The 14,788-nt window shown below is 31.5% G+C and overlaps 2 protein-coding genes across 2 annotated transcripts in view; one reads left to right on the top strand and one right to left on the bottom strand.

Annotated features, from left to right (window-relative positions):
* The window catches only part of LOC111621208 (serine/threonine-protein phosphatase PP1-like), a 101,021-nt gene that overhangs the window by 16,591 nt on the left and 69,642 nt on the right, over positions 1-14,788 (bottom strand). The gene's annotated exons all lie outside the window — the stretch shown is intronic.
* Positions 9,678-12,953, top strand: LOC111621218. The gene is made up of 2 exons (XM_023363302.1): positions 9,678-9,864; positions 10,017-12,953. The coding sequence occupies exon 2, from the start codon at positions 10,541-10,543 to the stop codon at positions 11,726-11,728; it is 1,188 nt and encodes a 395-aa protein (XP_023219070.1). The 5' UTR covers positions 9,678-9,864; positions 10,017-10,540; the 3' UTR covers positions 11,729-12,953.

Raw genomic sequence — 14,788 nt, 5'->3', positions numbered from 1 at the left:
GCGGTATCACAGTTCGTGGAACGTAGCGCAAGGTCGACTGGTCGTCTCGGCAGCTAGTCCAGAAGTAGTTCATCGGCTAACGCTCCGGGCAAATTACCGCTCTACAGAAAATGTTGACTATTTAGTTCGCGACCGCAACAGCTCCGGATACTATTGAATATGAGGATGATGACGAGGATAATGACGACGTACCGACTTACATCCGACGCGTACCCGCGAGTTCTTGCCGGGGTCAGCAACCAGATCAGGAAAACAGGACCGAAGGCAATGACAACCTACCGCTTGGTGATGAAGGAAATAACGATGTGCCAAATTTCCGTCATAATTACAATCTGCGCGGGAACAAAGTGAATTACCGCAAGTTACACTACGGTAATTATCCTTTATGTGGGGAACGTATGTAGTCGTACGCTATATGTTGTATGTATTAAGTTAAGTTAGTTTAGTTCTTTCCTGCTATCCTTTGTTCTATTATTCTATCTCCTTCTAGAACTTTCCTATCTTAATCCCTGTCCCTTGGGTGGGATGACCACTTCCGGGAAACGGAAGAACAAAGGAGTTCGAATTACCCCGAGGACACGAGTAACGGACAAAAGGCATTCGAGGACGGAACTGCGAGAGGTGCAGACGTGAAGAGTGGAGACTTGAGAGTTGCTTAAACCACGAACTGAGGTACTGGAAAGATTGAGAAAGAAGTTTCCGTCCAGCGATAGCGGCAAAAGAATTTAGAAGAATAAGGATCGTAATACAGGATAGGAAGACGACGACAACTCGAGTTAGAAGTCATCGTGTGGCGTCCCACCCGACAGCATGTATAAGTCGAACATGCCAACGAAAAAATCCCGGGTATTTCTTTGTCTATCATATGTATTCTGCTTTCATCCTCCTACTTCTATTCTTCTCTTCCACTAATATTAAGTTAGTATGTAAGGTTAGTTATTAAGGTCGGGCCCTTTTATGTGATCGAGATCGGAAACGGTACAGTACGTGTGAATTGAAATATTGTAACAGTAGTAATATCATATACCATTTGTGTTAATAGTGACGTTGGAATCTATAAATAAAAAATAAGTTTTTTTTTTCTCGCAAAATTATTTCATTGTAAAAATCTTAATTTTGCTCACATATATCACACTCAAACCCACATTCCTTCACAGTAGCTTTGGCAATGGCAGTCATATACACTGGTGCATTGTCCTATAAGAGGTGAACATGATCATGATACAAATTAATACAACAAATCTAACTAAAATGAATGTTTCCAAGTGACTTATGCAAACTGTGTAGGAAAAACTGTTTTATTAGCCCACATACAGATGATGCTATCATTATTTTATTCCTATCATGTCTAAAATATAGTTAGGCTGGAAACTTTTGGCACCTACCACATTTATGTCATATTTTAAAATTATAAATATGAAGGTAGATGACATAAAAAATTAAATTAATATAATAATTCTGTACTGTAAAAAGATCATTATAATTACTTATAATTAAATCTACAACAAATTGGCAATTGAAAATAAAATAAAATAAACAAAAACTTTGAGATGATTTCTTCTAAACTACGTATCAGTTAAATGGCATTTTTTTCAAGAGCAAGTTTAGAGGTTCAGAAAAAAATGTCTCATAATAAATTTGTTATGAGAAATTTTATTCCATACCTCCTATAGCATGTGTTTATTTTCATTTTAGTAATTTTATACAGAGTTCATGTTTATGAGCATTAGACATAAGAAATTATGGCAATTTATTTTATTTTATAATTATATTATGATGGTTTATTGTTATTTTNTTGTTTTTTAGTTTTTTATTGTTTTATAGTTTATAATAAAATAAATGACGAAAAAGAATGTTATTGTTTATGTGCAACCTCCTTTCTGCCACAAAAAGTCGATTTACCGAAAACTACCGAAAATTGCCTAAGGAATCTACCGATGGCAAACAAATCGGCGTGGCAACACTGTGTGAAGTGTCTTCAGACTTGGTGGAGAGAGGACGTGTTTTTCCGTGCTCCAGAGGTATTTTCTAGTGTGTTTCGTTTTTAGCCCTAAATTTAGGCTTAGCTAGAGTGTCCCAGTGTTGAAGTATAGGAGATTAGGGTTACTTTAGTCCTAGCGCTGCAGTTAGGTTTAGGTTCACTAACCCTAACTTTTCTGGTGACTTTATTTAGCTAAGTGTTTGATTTTGGAGTACCACCATCTTGGCTTCGCCCGAGTCAGTCATCAGAGTAGACTGTCCGATTGGAAACAGTCAAGTCTTCTCAACCAGTGTTCCCACCGGCCAAACTAGCTTGGTCTTTCCAGTGACTTCCACTACCCTTGTAGACAACTGAATTTGGGACTTTTGTCCACGGACTCTTGGCTACATCGCTCTACTTCCACGAGGACTATCTTCTCCACAAGCATCCAGGAACATCTGTTTGGATTCTCCNATTTTATTCCATACCTCCTATAGCATGTGTTTATTTTCATTTTAGTAATTTTATACAGAGTTCATGTTTATGAGCATTAGACATAAGAAATTATGGCAATTTATTTTATTTTATAATTATATTATGATGGTTTATTGTTATTTTACAGCATCAATAATAACAAAAAATGTTTGTTATTATTTTACAGCATCATTGAGAATTTTCAAATGCACATATGACTGTGGTATCTATCTCAGTTGCAAGTTTCCTCAGGAGATCATTTTTACTAATTCTTAAATTTAAAAACTTGCCATCATAATATGTCAATATTTATGTAAATCATCATTGTCATTAGCGTCTCTACTATTATTTTCTGACATTGCAACTTTAAAGATATTCACACATTGGATAAACTGTATATAGTGGAGTAAATAATTAGACTATTTATATCTCAAACATGTAGAGAAGTGACTTGTAATTGAATACAGTTAATTTAACAAACTATCTCCATCAAAACTGTTGCATATCTTAGGCCATTATCATCTGATTTGGACCTTTTATTGAAAGATCTGTGAATTTTATCCAAAGAATAAAAATTAATACCTTATAATAAACAAAACAATAATGAACAGATACAACAAACAAAGAGAATAAAGCACAGCATTCAGACTGTTTCCTCAGAGTGTCATGCTAATAAATCAATCTAAAATAAATTAATGTAAAATTAATTATATAGCAATTACATCAGAAATATATAATAATACCATAAATAAATAATGATTTTTATTATATTTATAATCAAAATATTTTATAAAATGCAGAATAGTTTAACACACTCAAAAATAAAAATTTACTTGATTTTTTTCTACCAAATTACTAGAATGAACATAAATTATAATCATCATTAAGATGACTTACAGATTTTTAAATCTATTAACTAGAAGAAATAAATGTTGCATTCATTCAGAGCTATAAATAAAATTCTGTTGTTTATAGTTAATATAAATTTTCAAATTATGAAAAATAATGATTATATTATTTAATTTCTGTTATGTATAAGTATATGTTAGCTACTTATAAAATTTAACTTAACAATTAGTTCTCATTAATGAAATAATTATAATTAATTATGAAGTATTCTATTTAGTAATCCTTTGAGAGTTGATAAATAGCATACTTTATGATTAATATATGTACTTAATCATTCCAAAATCTCATTTGAATAATATATATGTATGTATATGTGTTTTAGATTTAAATTATTTAACAAATACTGATAAATTTTAATTATTAAGCTAGTTTTATAGCCTATAAATAAATTAAATAAATTTATTGATGTAGTTTATATCAGTAAATTAATTTATTTCTCCAGTTTTATCTTGAGTAAATTTTATGATATAAATAAATTACAAAATATTTATTTAAATGAAACAAAATAAGATATTAATTTATTTTTAAATTGTTGGATTTTGAATTCTCTTTATTGTAATTCATTATGTTCAGTTTGTCTCTTATTGAGGAATCTTAAGGTGTATCTGACATATGCCATGTCAATGCCAGTCTCTTCTATTTCAGCCAGGATGATGTACACTCACTCCATTGCTTCATTTGTCATCTCGATGACAAATGAACAGTGTAGTGTACATCATCTTGGCCATAAACAACACAGTGTATGTTGGATACACCTTAAGATACTTCTCTATTGTAATTAAAATATTAAAAAATAAATTAATTTAGCTGAGTATAATCTATAAATGAAAAAATCAGATTAATTATCCATATACAATGATTAAGAATGTTTTGTTTTGCTTTAACTTTTCTAATTGGTCTTGATCCTATACTTTAAGGTTTTCAACCTTATTTGCTTGTTTACACCTCTCAGAATCAGATTTTATTTGCTAACACCTTTACATATTCATACAAAATAAGAATAAATTACATATAAGATTAAATAAAGAATAAAATAGGAATTGATATTTTTTTATTAAAAATAAATCAATATTTAAAATTCAATGTTTTACTTCACTAAGATTTAAAGATACCTCAATTTTTTTTTATTATATTTTTAAATATAATAAAAATAAGTTTATAATTTATCAATCCTAATAATTTATCAATCCCCTGGTAAATTGGTTGACTCTAAGGAGTAACTAGCAATCAGATTAGAATCTCTAGTGGTTATTTAAAAATTAATTGGGTACTTATTAAGTAATCAAATAGAGGATCCAGACTAATTATAAAATGCTATTCTTTTTTCTTTTTCTAAGTACTGAGTACACTTAATTCTGTTTTTACATGATAGATTGGTTCTCAGAAATTACATATAAAAAAAAATCATGTAAAAAAATACATTGTATGTATGGAAAATTAGAAGATTGCTTACGGACCTAAGAAATCAACAAAAATAATGAAATAAACCATATGAAAAATCTTATTTTTTTTGCATGTTATCAAATTTTATTTCATATACATTGCACATAAATAAAAATGAATTATAGGAACATAAATTTCACTTGTAAAGAATTAATGAACATAAAAATTGGGCAGAATATGTAATGTGAATTATACATAAGATTTTATTTGTTGTCACTTTCTGACAATAAATGCATACACTTGCACATGATTGAAATATCATTGTTATCACTAAAAATGCTTTGGTTATCGTGTTCATCATCCATAGGTGAAGTTCTTTCCGTGAACTCCTGAACAACATTAGCATTGATGTCCTGTGGTGCTGATGATACAGTGGTTTTATGAATGAATTCAGATATTAATGGCTGGGTTTGTATTGTGGCTAGGCCGTTATATAATTCTATACAAGACAACATTAACAATTTCAGATCACATAGAAACTTGTGTATTTACAAAGTTTCTAACCAGTAGTTAAAAACTATCAATATGATCCATCATTTGCTGCAAGAATTTTAATTTTCTTTATGTTCTACTGAGTAGCTTTCATGTTAATGAATGGAAGATATTTACTTGTTTTTAGGTTTTTTTCAGCTGTTGTCAGATGAAATTCACAAATTTTCATAATGTTCCACATCAAGTTAACTTATGCTATATCAAGATATAAGTTAGGATATACAGTACATATTAGATTTATATTTAATTCATCATTTTCTGAATTTACTTAGATATTTTATAACTGAGAGATCCAAGGCAATCATAAACATAAATATGTCAATCTGTAGATTCCAGACTTATCAAATTAAACTTTTAGATTAAACTAAGAGTTTGGCAACCACAAAATAAAATATATAAATTTATAAAAGCTGTCATATTATAGTAATAAGTAAGTAAGTATAGAATGTACTGTACAAGTATTCTGTAAGCTGCAGTGATAAAGATATACTGGTACTGTAGTTTTATTATACTTTATTATTAATTTAAAAATTCAAATTTCCCAGTTTTTCTTCTCCGACCAATCAACGTTAAGCTATTTACATCTTCAACCAATGAACGTTAACTATTGTAACGCCTTTATAACACTTTTTCTAACATATCATGCAGAGGTCCGTCTATAATCCAATTAACTTTTTTTTGAAATTAAATTAAAGAATCTCTTCTGAATACAATATTTAATTACTTATCAAATGATTATTGTTTAAATTAGGAATTTGTCAATCAATTTAGTATTTAAATATATGATTTAATAAGCCTTTACTTATCCAAATAATCTTGAAATAGGTTTCAATTTAATTTTCAAATATTAAATAAGGATTATTGATATTTTCACACTAGAATATCGATTTTGGCGATGTTGAATGCTTACTCTCTTACATTTAAATATTATTGCATCTAACAATCCACATTTCAACACAATGTCCACAAAGCAACTACCATGATGTTTAGAAGTTATCTATCTGAAATTCCCTTTATTCTTTACACAAATTATGACTTTTTCCACGTTCTTACGAGCATCTTCCTTGCCTATATATTAAGAAATCCTTGATTGTTTTTTTTCTACTTCTTCAACTATCGTAAGACAGAATTGAAAAACTTTCCTTTCACAATGCCCTAAAGCAAATTGTCATAACTTGTTAAATTTGGACTCCAGAAACCATATCGTATCGAAACCACGTCCAATATGTCAAGCCATTTCCTAACTAGAATACCCTTAGGATAGATTCTCATGAATACAGACTTTGTGATCATTTCGTATAATAATTATTCATGAATTCCTACTTGAGTATAATTGAATTCCTTATCCTCATATAATTAAATTAATTAAAATGTATACTAAAGATAAATTCCATTACAATTTCCATGTAAAAAATCTATTTTTTCTAATTTGAAATTTGGAGAATGTCTCATTATATTACGTTTATTTATTTCTTGTATGAAAATAATGTAAAACACGATTGGAAATACGAAATTTACTAATGTCCTCTTTACTTTTCATCTATCATCTTAGAACTGTTTACATTCTAGTGTCCTTGGTAACCTTAATATAAAGAAATCCAACTCTTATGTCAGATTTTTTAATGACATTTGCCACAAAATAGATGTATAGAGTGTCCCATATATCCAGAGCAATAGAAGTTATGTTGATTTTTGTTCATATTTTTACACAAAAAGCGTGGTTCTGAGGAAGGACAAATAAATTCATGTTATATTGATGGTGGGATCACATAGATATGTGAAGTCCTTTACCTTAGAAGGATAAACTAAGATCATCGTATGGTTCAAGACTTATGGGAAACCCTGTACATTTATATATATAGATTTATACATAAAAGACAGGATAAGTAGCATATATTTTATATATTTCACACGAAAGAATTTTATTATATTGAAATATAGATTGAACGATTTAGATTTTAGTAGCAGCTTTTAGTATATGACAGATCTTCGTTTATCAAGCAGAGAAGATCTCAAATTTGGGAAAGATAACAATTTATCTTAGTTTTGGTGTAAATTTTTTTTTAAAATTTACTTTATTCTTCTTCGAAATTTTAAAATAAGTTTAATTTATTCTTATAAAATAATACAATTATAGGTATTGTGTATGCCATTATGGGAAGAATAATCAATTAAGTAATTTGTATTTGGCATTAAAAAGATAGCAAAATGTAGTTGTCGATTTTACAATTGAGTTAAGCAATCCACACGCTGCAGGTAACTATTATTAAAGTACAGTTTTACGAAATGATTGATTCCAAAAACTAATTGAATCCATTCCTCGGAGAATTGTAGTAATTATTGAGGTACAAGATTAATTAATTACTATTTTGTATTTACAAAAAGCCTGCAAGTGTACCTTTCCTGTTAGCAATTGTAACACAGTGGTGTTTTCTTTGAAATAAAATCAAAGTTTAGCAGAAACTTTCGTCTATTATTGATGTATTTTTGATGGAGAAACACATATAAAGTCTATCTTAGTAATATATTCCATATTATCCACGTATACTCGCCATTATGTCTACTCACTTATGCCATATTATCCAATATTTACTCCATCTTATCCATGTAAAAACTATTTTAATTTAGATCGACCGTTGTATTAGAGAAGAAATGCATTATTAACAGGTGAAAACTTTAAAGAAGTTATATTTGCAAATATTATAATTACTTATTAATCAATTAGTCATTAATTAAATTTATAAGACTTTAACATCGAATCGAATTCTACTAATTAAGGATATTTTTAATCAATTATTATTCATCACGGTCTTCTCGACTTCATTAATAACTCAAGTAATAATTAAGACATATAAAATTAATCAAGGATTGGTTACATTTGATAAACTTTACTTGGCAATTATCAATAAAAGGATTAATATAATTTATTATATAAATTTTACAAGTAAGCTACAACAGGATGAATAAGTCTTGTTTGATTTTATCCCTTTCCTGTAAGATAAAGAAGAGAAAAATCTGTATTATAGGGAGAAAAATTGGTTAAGAAAGGTCTTTTTATATTAAGAAAGGACTTTTCGGGCTTTAATTAAGGATAATTGTTTTTCCAGGTGCCAATTTACCTGTATAAACTCCTGCAGATCTTGGTTAGATCGCTCATATGTTGTTTTGACATATTATATCCAACAAACCAAACCAAGGAAAAGTAAAACAAGAAGTATTTTATACGGAAAAAAGGTGCTTTTTTCATGAAAAATAGTACTTATCACGATATTTTAAATGTAAACTGCATCCTGTAATCAACTTCAATTAACGTATATTCTAGCAAATGTATATTAACGTATAGGGATAATATTAGAAACTTTTATATCGACTACAGAACAAAGCAATAACAATTTCCGATTAGAGTTTCACCCCGGAAAACAAATTTTCTCGTCCTTAACCTCGATTTATAAATGAGTTTCCTATTAAGTAGGAAATGAAGGAAGGGCGAGTACACGTGTTTTCATTTAACACGTAATAGTTCCTTCATACAACGAAACAAATTGTATTCTTTCATTTAACAGATATAAAAAATACGCATTCAAATAATTTTAATATTCTATTAATAATAAATTATTTAAATGTATAAATTAAAATTAAAAACACATATTTGCTGATAAATATATTTAAAAAACTGGTTAAAATATGCAGTAGTTTCATCTTAAATGCCAAGATTGTATGCTAATAACGAGTAAAGTAAGACCCCATTTGAGATACGATATATGACCCCTCTGTATCTTATCATCTCTTTGACCTTTNTTTTTCGTCGCGTTCACGGCTTTTAAGTAATGCATAAACCTTCGAGGCGCGAGGCATAGGCGGTGGCCCACGTCGTCCATGCCTTACGCCGCCCTTGGTCATAGAAATGATGTAATTTGAATATAAATTATTTATAAATGCGTATGTCAAGTTATATTTTTATTAATACGTAAAATATATTTAAGAGTTTACGACCACTGTGCTGGGTCAGACGTTGTTGAAACAAAAAAGTTATGCATTCCATCACGTACATAAACAGTGTCGTAATTCGCCAAGTGCAAATCAGCAAATTCGTAAAATTTTTGTTTATTTTGAACAATCCGGATAATGGAGGTTCTACTGTAATTGGAAAAAATTACTGTTACGATTTTCCTGTAAAAGATAATTTCAAAAATAACAAACAGAGTGTTAAAAAAACATACAAACGGAAGATATTGAATAATAATAATTATTATTAATATCCGAAAAATAAAAGGTAATATTTTGTTAGAAAAATAAGAAAAAAATGTACCTACTTAATTTAATTAGTAAATTATTATTTTTTTACGTAAGTGTTCTGTGCCAGTTTTTTTGTTTTTTATTGTTTTATAGTTTATAATAAAATAAATGACGAAAAAGAATGTTATTGTTTATGTGCAACCTCCTTTCTGCCACAAAAAGTCGATTTACCGAAAACTACCGAAAATTGCCTAAGGAATCTACCGATGGCAAACAAATCGGCGTGGCAACACTGTGTGAAGTGTCTTCAGACTTGGTGGAGAGAGGACGTGTTTTTCCGTGCTCCAGAGGTATTTTCTAGTGTGTTTCGTTTTTAGCCCTAAATTTAGGCTTAGCTAGAGTGTCCCAGTGTTGAAGTATAGGAGATTAGGGTTACTTTAGTCCTAGCGCTGCAGTTAGGTTTAGGTTCACTAACCCTAACTTTTCTGGTGACTTTATTTAGCTAAGTGTTTGATTTTGGAGTACCACCATCTTGGCTTCGCCCGAGTCAGTCATCAGAGTAGACTGTCCGATTGGAAACAGTCAAGTCTTCTCAACCAGTGTTCCCACCGGCCAAACTAGCTTGGTCTTTCCAGTGACTTCCACTACCCTTGTAGACAACTGAATTTGGGACTTTTGTCCACGGACTCTTGGCTACATCGCTCTACTTCCACGAGGACTATTTTCTCCACAAGCATCCAGGAACATCTGTTTGGATTCTCCCCACCCATTTTCTGACAAGTTTACTTGTAAATACTCCTGTACTGTCATTTTTCTGCATAGATTACCCGGACAGTTGTCATAGAGTAGTGAGTGCGTCAGGCAAAAATTTTCTCTGACTAGTGCGTCGTGCAGTTACTTAGGTTTCTTGCTTTATTTTATATTTTATCTGTTTCTCTCTGCTCTATTGACCAGTAGGTTTATAGTGCAGAGTTTCCTCTGGCATTTGGGCCACCCTATACACACTTCACTTTGTCTCTCGTCACGATGTCCACTAGCTCGGTTGAGGAATTTGTTAGCGACTCGCACAGAGTTCTTGATGAACTAAAGGGATACTGTGCAAATAATTACGCTAGCAAGTTGGGGGCTAGAGAGAGTGTACGTTATATTTCAGAGCATTTTACCATGATTATCAATATGGCCGTCAGCTTATTAAAAGCTAGCTGTACTACTGAAATTCTTGAACAAAGATTGGCCAACCTTGCCACCAAAGAAGACCTAATAGAGACGACCACCATGCAAAACGAGAAATTTACTTTAGCCATCAGGGAAGTGAAAGAGGAGATTGATAAACTGTGCAAGGTGCAACATCATAGTCCCTTGGGTGAGAATGGATCTCCCACTATTAGCTATAGCGATGCTCTAAAGAGGGATATCAGGCCACCTCAACCCACTCTTGAACCCCCAATGCCAATACACACTGTTCTCGTATTTAGTGACAACAAAGAAAACAGCTCGGAAAAAACGCGGGCTTTGCTTACTAACAACATAAATCCAAGGGAGGTTGGGTTAGGGGTCAAGAGGCTTAGGAAAATTAATAATGGAGGTGTGGCTGTTGACTTAGTGGACGTTAGTGACGTGGAATTCCTTCAAGAAAAGGTGAATGACATTCCGGGTTTGAGCGCAAGAATTGCCAAGAAACAACGACCTTTATTAAAATTAGCTTTTGTCCCTATTTCTGTTCCAAGGGAAACTCTTACAAAGTCTATTTATGAGCAAAATCTTCATTTCCACACTTCAAGCAGCTATGAAAGTTACGAAATGTTTGAGAGCGACGTCCAAGTTAAATTTCCAATTAAACAAAGAGATCCTAATTACATAACATGGGTTATCCAGGTTTCTCCAGAAATAAGGGAAATGTTGCTCAAAAAGGGGAAAATTTGTGTAGAATGGACTAGATGCCCAATTTACGACTTTGTGCCGACAAATCAATGTTTTAGGTGCTTAAGATTTGGGCATCGTGCTCGTGATTGTATGTTGCAAACAATGGTTTGCAGTCACTGTGGCGAGGATCACCTGTTTAAGGACTGCACCAACAAACACAAGAGACCAAGGTGTGCAAACTGTGTCAGAGAAAATAATAAAGAACATGATCATAACACCATGGACAGACGCTGCCAGACCTATTTAAGGGCTAAGGCCCAGGCTATTGAGCGCACCGACTACGTCTCCTAACAGTGGTTCGTGTTCCGTCTCGTATTTTCCTATTTTAATGTTTATCAACTTTATTTTTCCCTGTATACATTTTACTGTACCGCTGTATTGTTATTCATCCTACAATTGATGTTATCTTTACACTGTACTCACTGTATTTTGAGCTCTACATCTCCTACATCTTGTACATCCTTAATTGTATGTGTTTTGTAACCATGTATTTAATGAACTATTTATGTACGGGCATGCATTCCAGTGCAACGACTGTTCTGTGTTTCTTCTCTGACTGTGTAGCTTACTTTTATCATATTTACTTATTTCTGTTCGTTATTTGTGTTACCAGTTTAACTGTTTGTATTTCTAACATTGTACTTGTTACCACCGGGTAGTGCGTACTGCGCAACCCGGAATGTACCATGTGTATGTAAAGGAGTCTTCGATAAATCTACATATCAAAATGATATTAACACACAAAGTTTTGCTATGAAACGATCTTTATGGATTAATATCATTTTGATATGTAGATTTATCGAAGACTCCTTTTTCTAAGAAATTTCTTTAGATACTAATAAATTAAACAATATTTTTGTACTACACATTTTACCAATAGTAAACTTCGAGATCAGAGTCGGAGTCGAAAGAATTTTACCGAAGTCTGGAGCTGTCTAAATTCACACGGGTACTCAGCGAGTTTTCTCCAAAACTTTAAGAAAATCTTTCAACCGAAGAGTAGAAAAACTCATTTTGTATAGTAGTATATACTTTACATACGAAGAAAGGAAAAAATTAGTTCAAATATGGTATATAGCAGTGGCGCATTATTGCTTCGTGGGGCCCTTTGACGTATCGGAGGTCCTATGTACAGTGTTAACTTCAGACGTTTTTCTTCGGGGGAACTATTTTCTTATAAAAGATTGGTGTGGACCTCAGTCAATTTTCCTTTTTGTCCATAGGATAACGTTAGACTGGTATGCCTATGTAAATAGTATTAAAAGTGCAATAAAGTGTACACGTTGTTATATTTTTGTTTTGTTTCCCCTTTTATATTTCAAATATATTTGATATTAAATGTTTTTTGTTCCAGTCGTTTTGTTATCGATTGATTACATTATGACTCGCCCTTTACTAAGCCTGAGATGCTGGGAAGTGGAATTTTTGGTGGAAGTAGAAGTGGCATTTTTTTGAAACTGTTTCCGCCGTGTGAGCACGAAGATGGCCTTTTTCTAAACTAGTCTATTAAGGATTCGACCAGGCCCACAATGGGCCGTATGGTGAAAGACGGGGCACGACATATTGGGAAAATTCCTGGGGGTTTTCGGCCCGTCCAGTTTTGGTACCGGGTCCATTTAGAGTACACATGGTTATAGTGTGTTCAAATTTAGAGAATTTATTGAAATTATTGATGGAGATTACCATATCCATCAATAATTTGGAGATTACCATCTCCATCAATAATTACCATCTCCATTAATAATTTCAATAAATGCATCTATTTTAATCGTATGAAAGAAACAACATGTTTCTGGATATTCAATTTAGAGTAAAGATTTACTCGGTCGCGGGTTCGTGCCCCATCAACGGACTGGCCCTTTGAAGTTTTCCGGGTTTTCTTCACGTGTCTAACATGTAAATAGGAACCATTTTCTCCATAGTAAATCCTCTGAGGAGACACTTACTCGGCAGAACGCCCATTCCACCAATCCAATCCAATCCAATCTTTTATGGGTTTTTAATAAAACAGAAAACGTTACAATTAAGAATTCTTTTTACACAATTTTCAGTTTTTCTATTATTATTAATCTAAATATAAATTCGACAAATTTAACTGAAAATATGAGAGAAATTTTTGATAAGAAACGGAATATTTTCTATTCTTCTGGTAACGTTGCTGATTCGTGTACAGTTGAGTATTACCGGAAGTATTCCGGATCTTAGGTGTTGCGCGGTAATTTATTTTTTTTATTCTGTATACGAGTATTAAACAAAATAATGCTAAATATTCAAAATCCAACCCTCTACATATTGCGATAAAATCACGGCAAACTCCACATTTGAAATGAGTATAATATGAAGGTAAAAAATAATTACAGTAATCTCATTTAATTTAATAAAATTTCAGGCTCAAATGGAAAATCCATTTTAGGAAGTTTATTTTTTAACTCCTGCTATGTGGGCACTATGCTGGGCTATTATGAGTTAGGCCAGGCTTACAATGGGACGGCCGGGTGATGATATAATGGACTATGTAATGAGGGCTTGTAATAGTGCCTACAGGGACACTGTTACAAACCTATTATGAGGACCACCTCTGAAAATTACTGGGATTTTTAGACCCGTCCGTATTCGATTCCGAGTCCTCCAGAGCAGTAGGATGCAACCTTAATTAGTTGAAGAAAACAAAATTAAATTAAAATTTTTGTTTTAANTGATAGAAGTAACTCATTCATTACTTTGAAATTAAATATAAATGTTTAAAAATTTTTAAATTGCATTTTGTATAATATAATATAATGAAGTTCATGAATATTTCCCTTCTCTCTTGTTTTTATATAGAGTGAGGCAAGATTTCTATGCTTGAGTGTATCGTGGATCTCCCAATTAAATAATATCTGGACCACAAATTCAGTAAAGACATGGATTTAATATATATGTAGCCTCTTGGAAGTTCAAATTTTCCCCTTCTCTTATTCTAAAACTCTTATTCTAAATATAAACTTAAGTTTGTGAGTATAATCTAATCCATAAATTTATTATTAATATTTAATTTATATGCTAATATACTAAGTTTTTATATATTGTATTTTTAAAATAACATATATTTTATGTACTGTACAATCTGATATTGGATATAACAGTGCTGACCGTTATTTATATACGTGGTTAACTACAATGATGCAATGAAATATCTTATGTATTCCAATTCAGTATTTTATTATGTCATAAATAATGTAATAAAGCTTTTTTCTTATTTTTGATGCAAAAGAAACAAAAGTGTTGTTTCAGATATATCGGAATTGACGTAATCGATTACGTCAAGAAAAATGACACATATTTGATTGAGTGATATAATACAACCATTGC

This window comes from Centruroides sculpturatus, unplaced genomic scaffold, assembly GCF_000671375.1.
Source record: "Centruroides sculpturatus isolate CEXI.00-Female unplaced genomic scaffold, Cexi_2.0 scaffold211, whole genome shotgun sequence".
In the NCBI taxonomy this organism is placed as follows: Eukaryota; Metazoa; Arthropoda; class Arachnida; order Scorpiones; family Buthidae; genus Centruroides; species Centruroides sculpturatus.
Note: the sequence above shows the minus strand (reverse complement) of the source record. Positions and strands in the feature narration are given on the sequence as shown.

Coding starts and splice junctions, on each gene's coding strand:
- LOC111621218 (XM_023363302.1), top strand. CDS start 10,541: ATGTCCACTAGCTCGGTTGAGGAATTTGTTAGCGACTCGCACAGAGTT.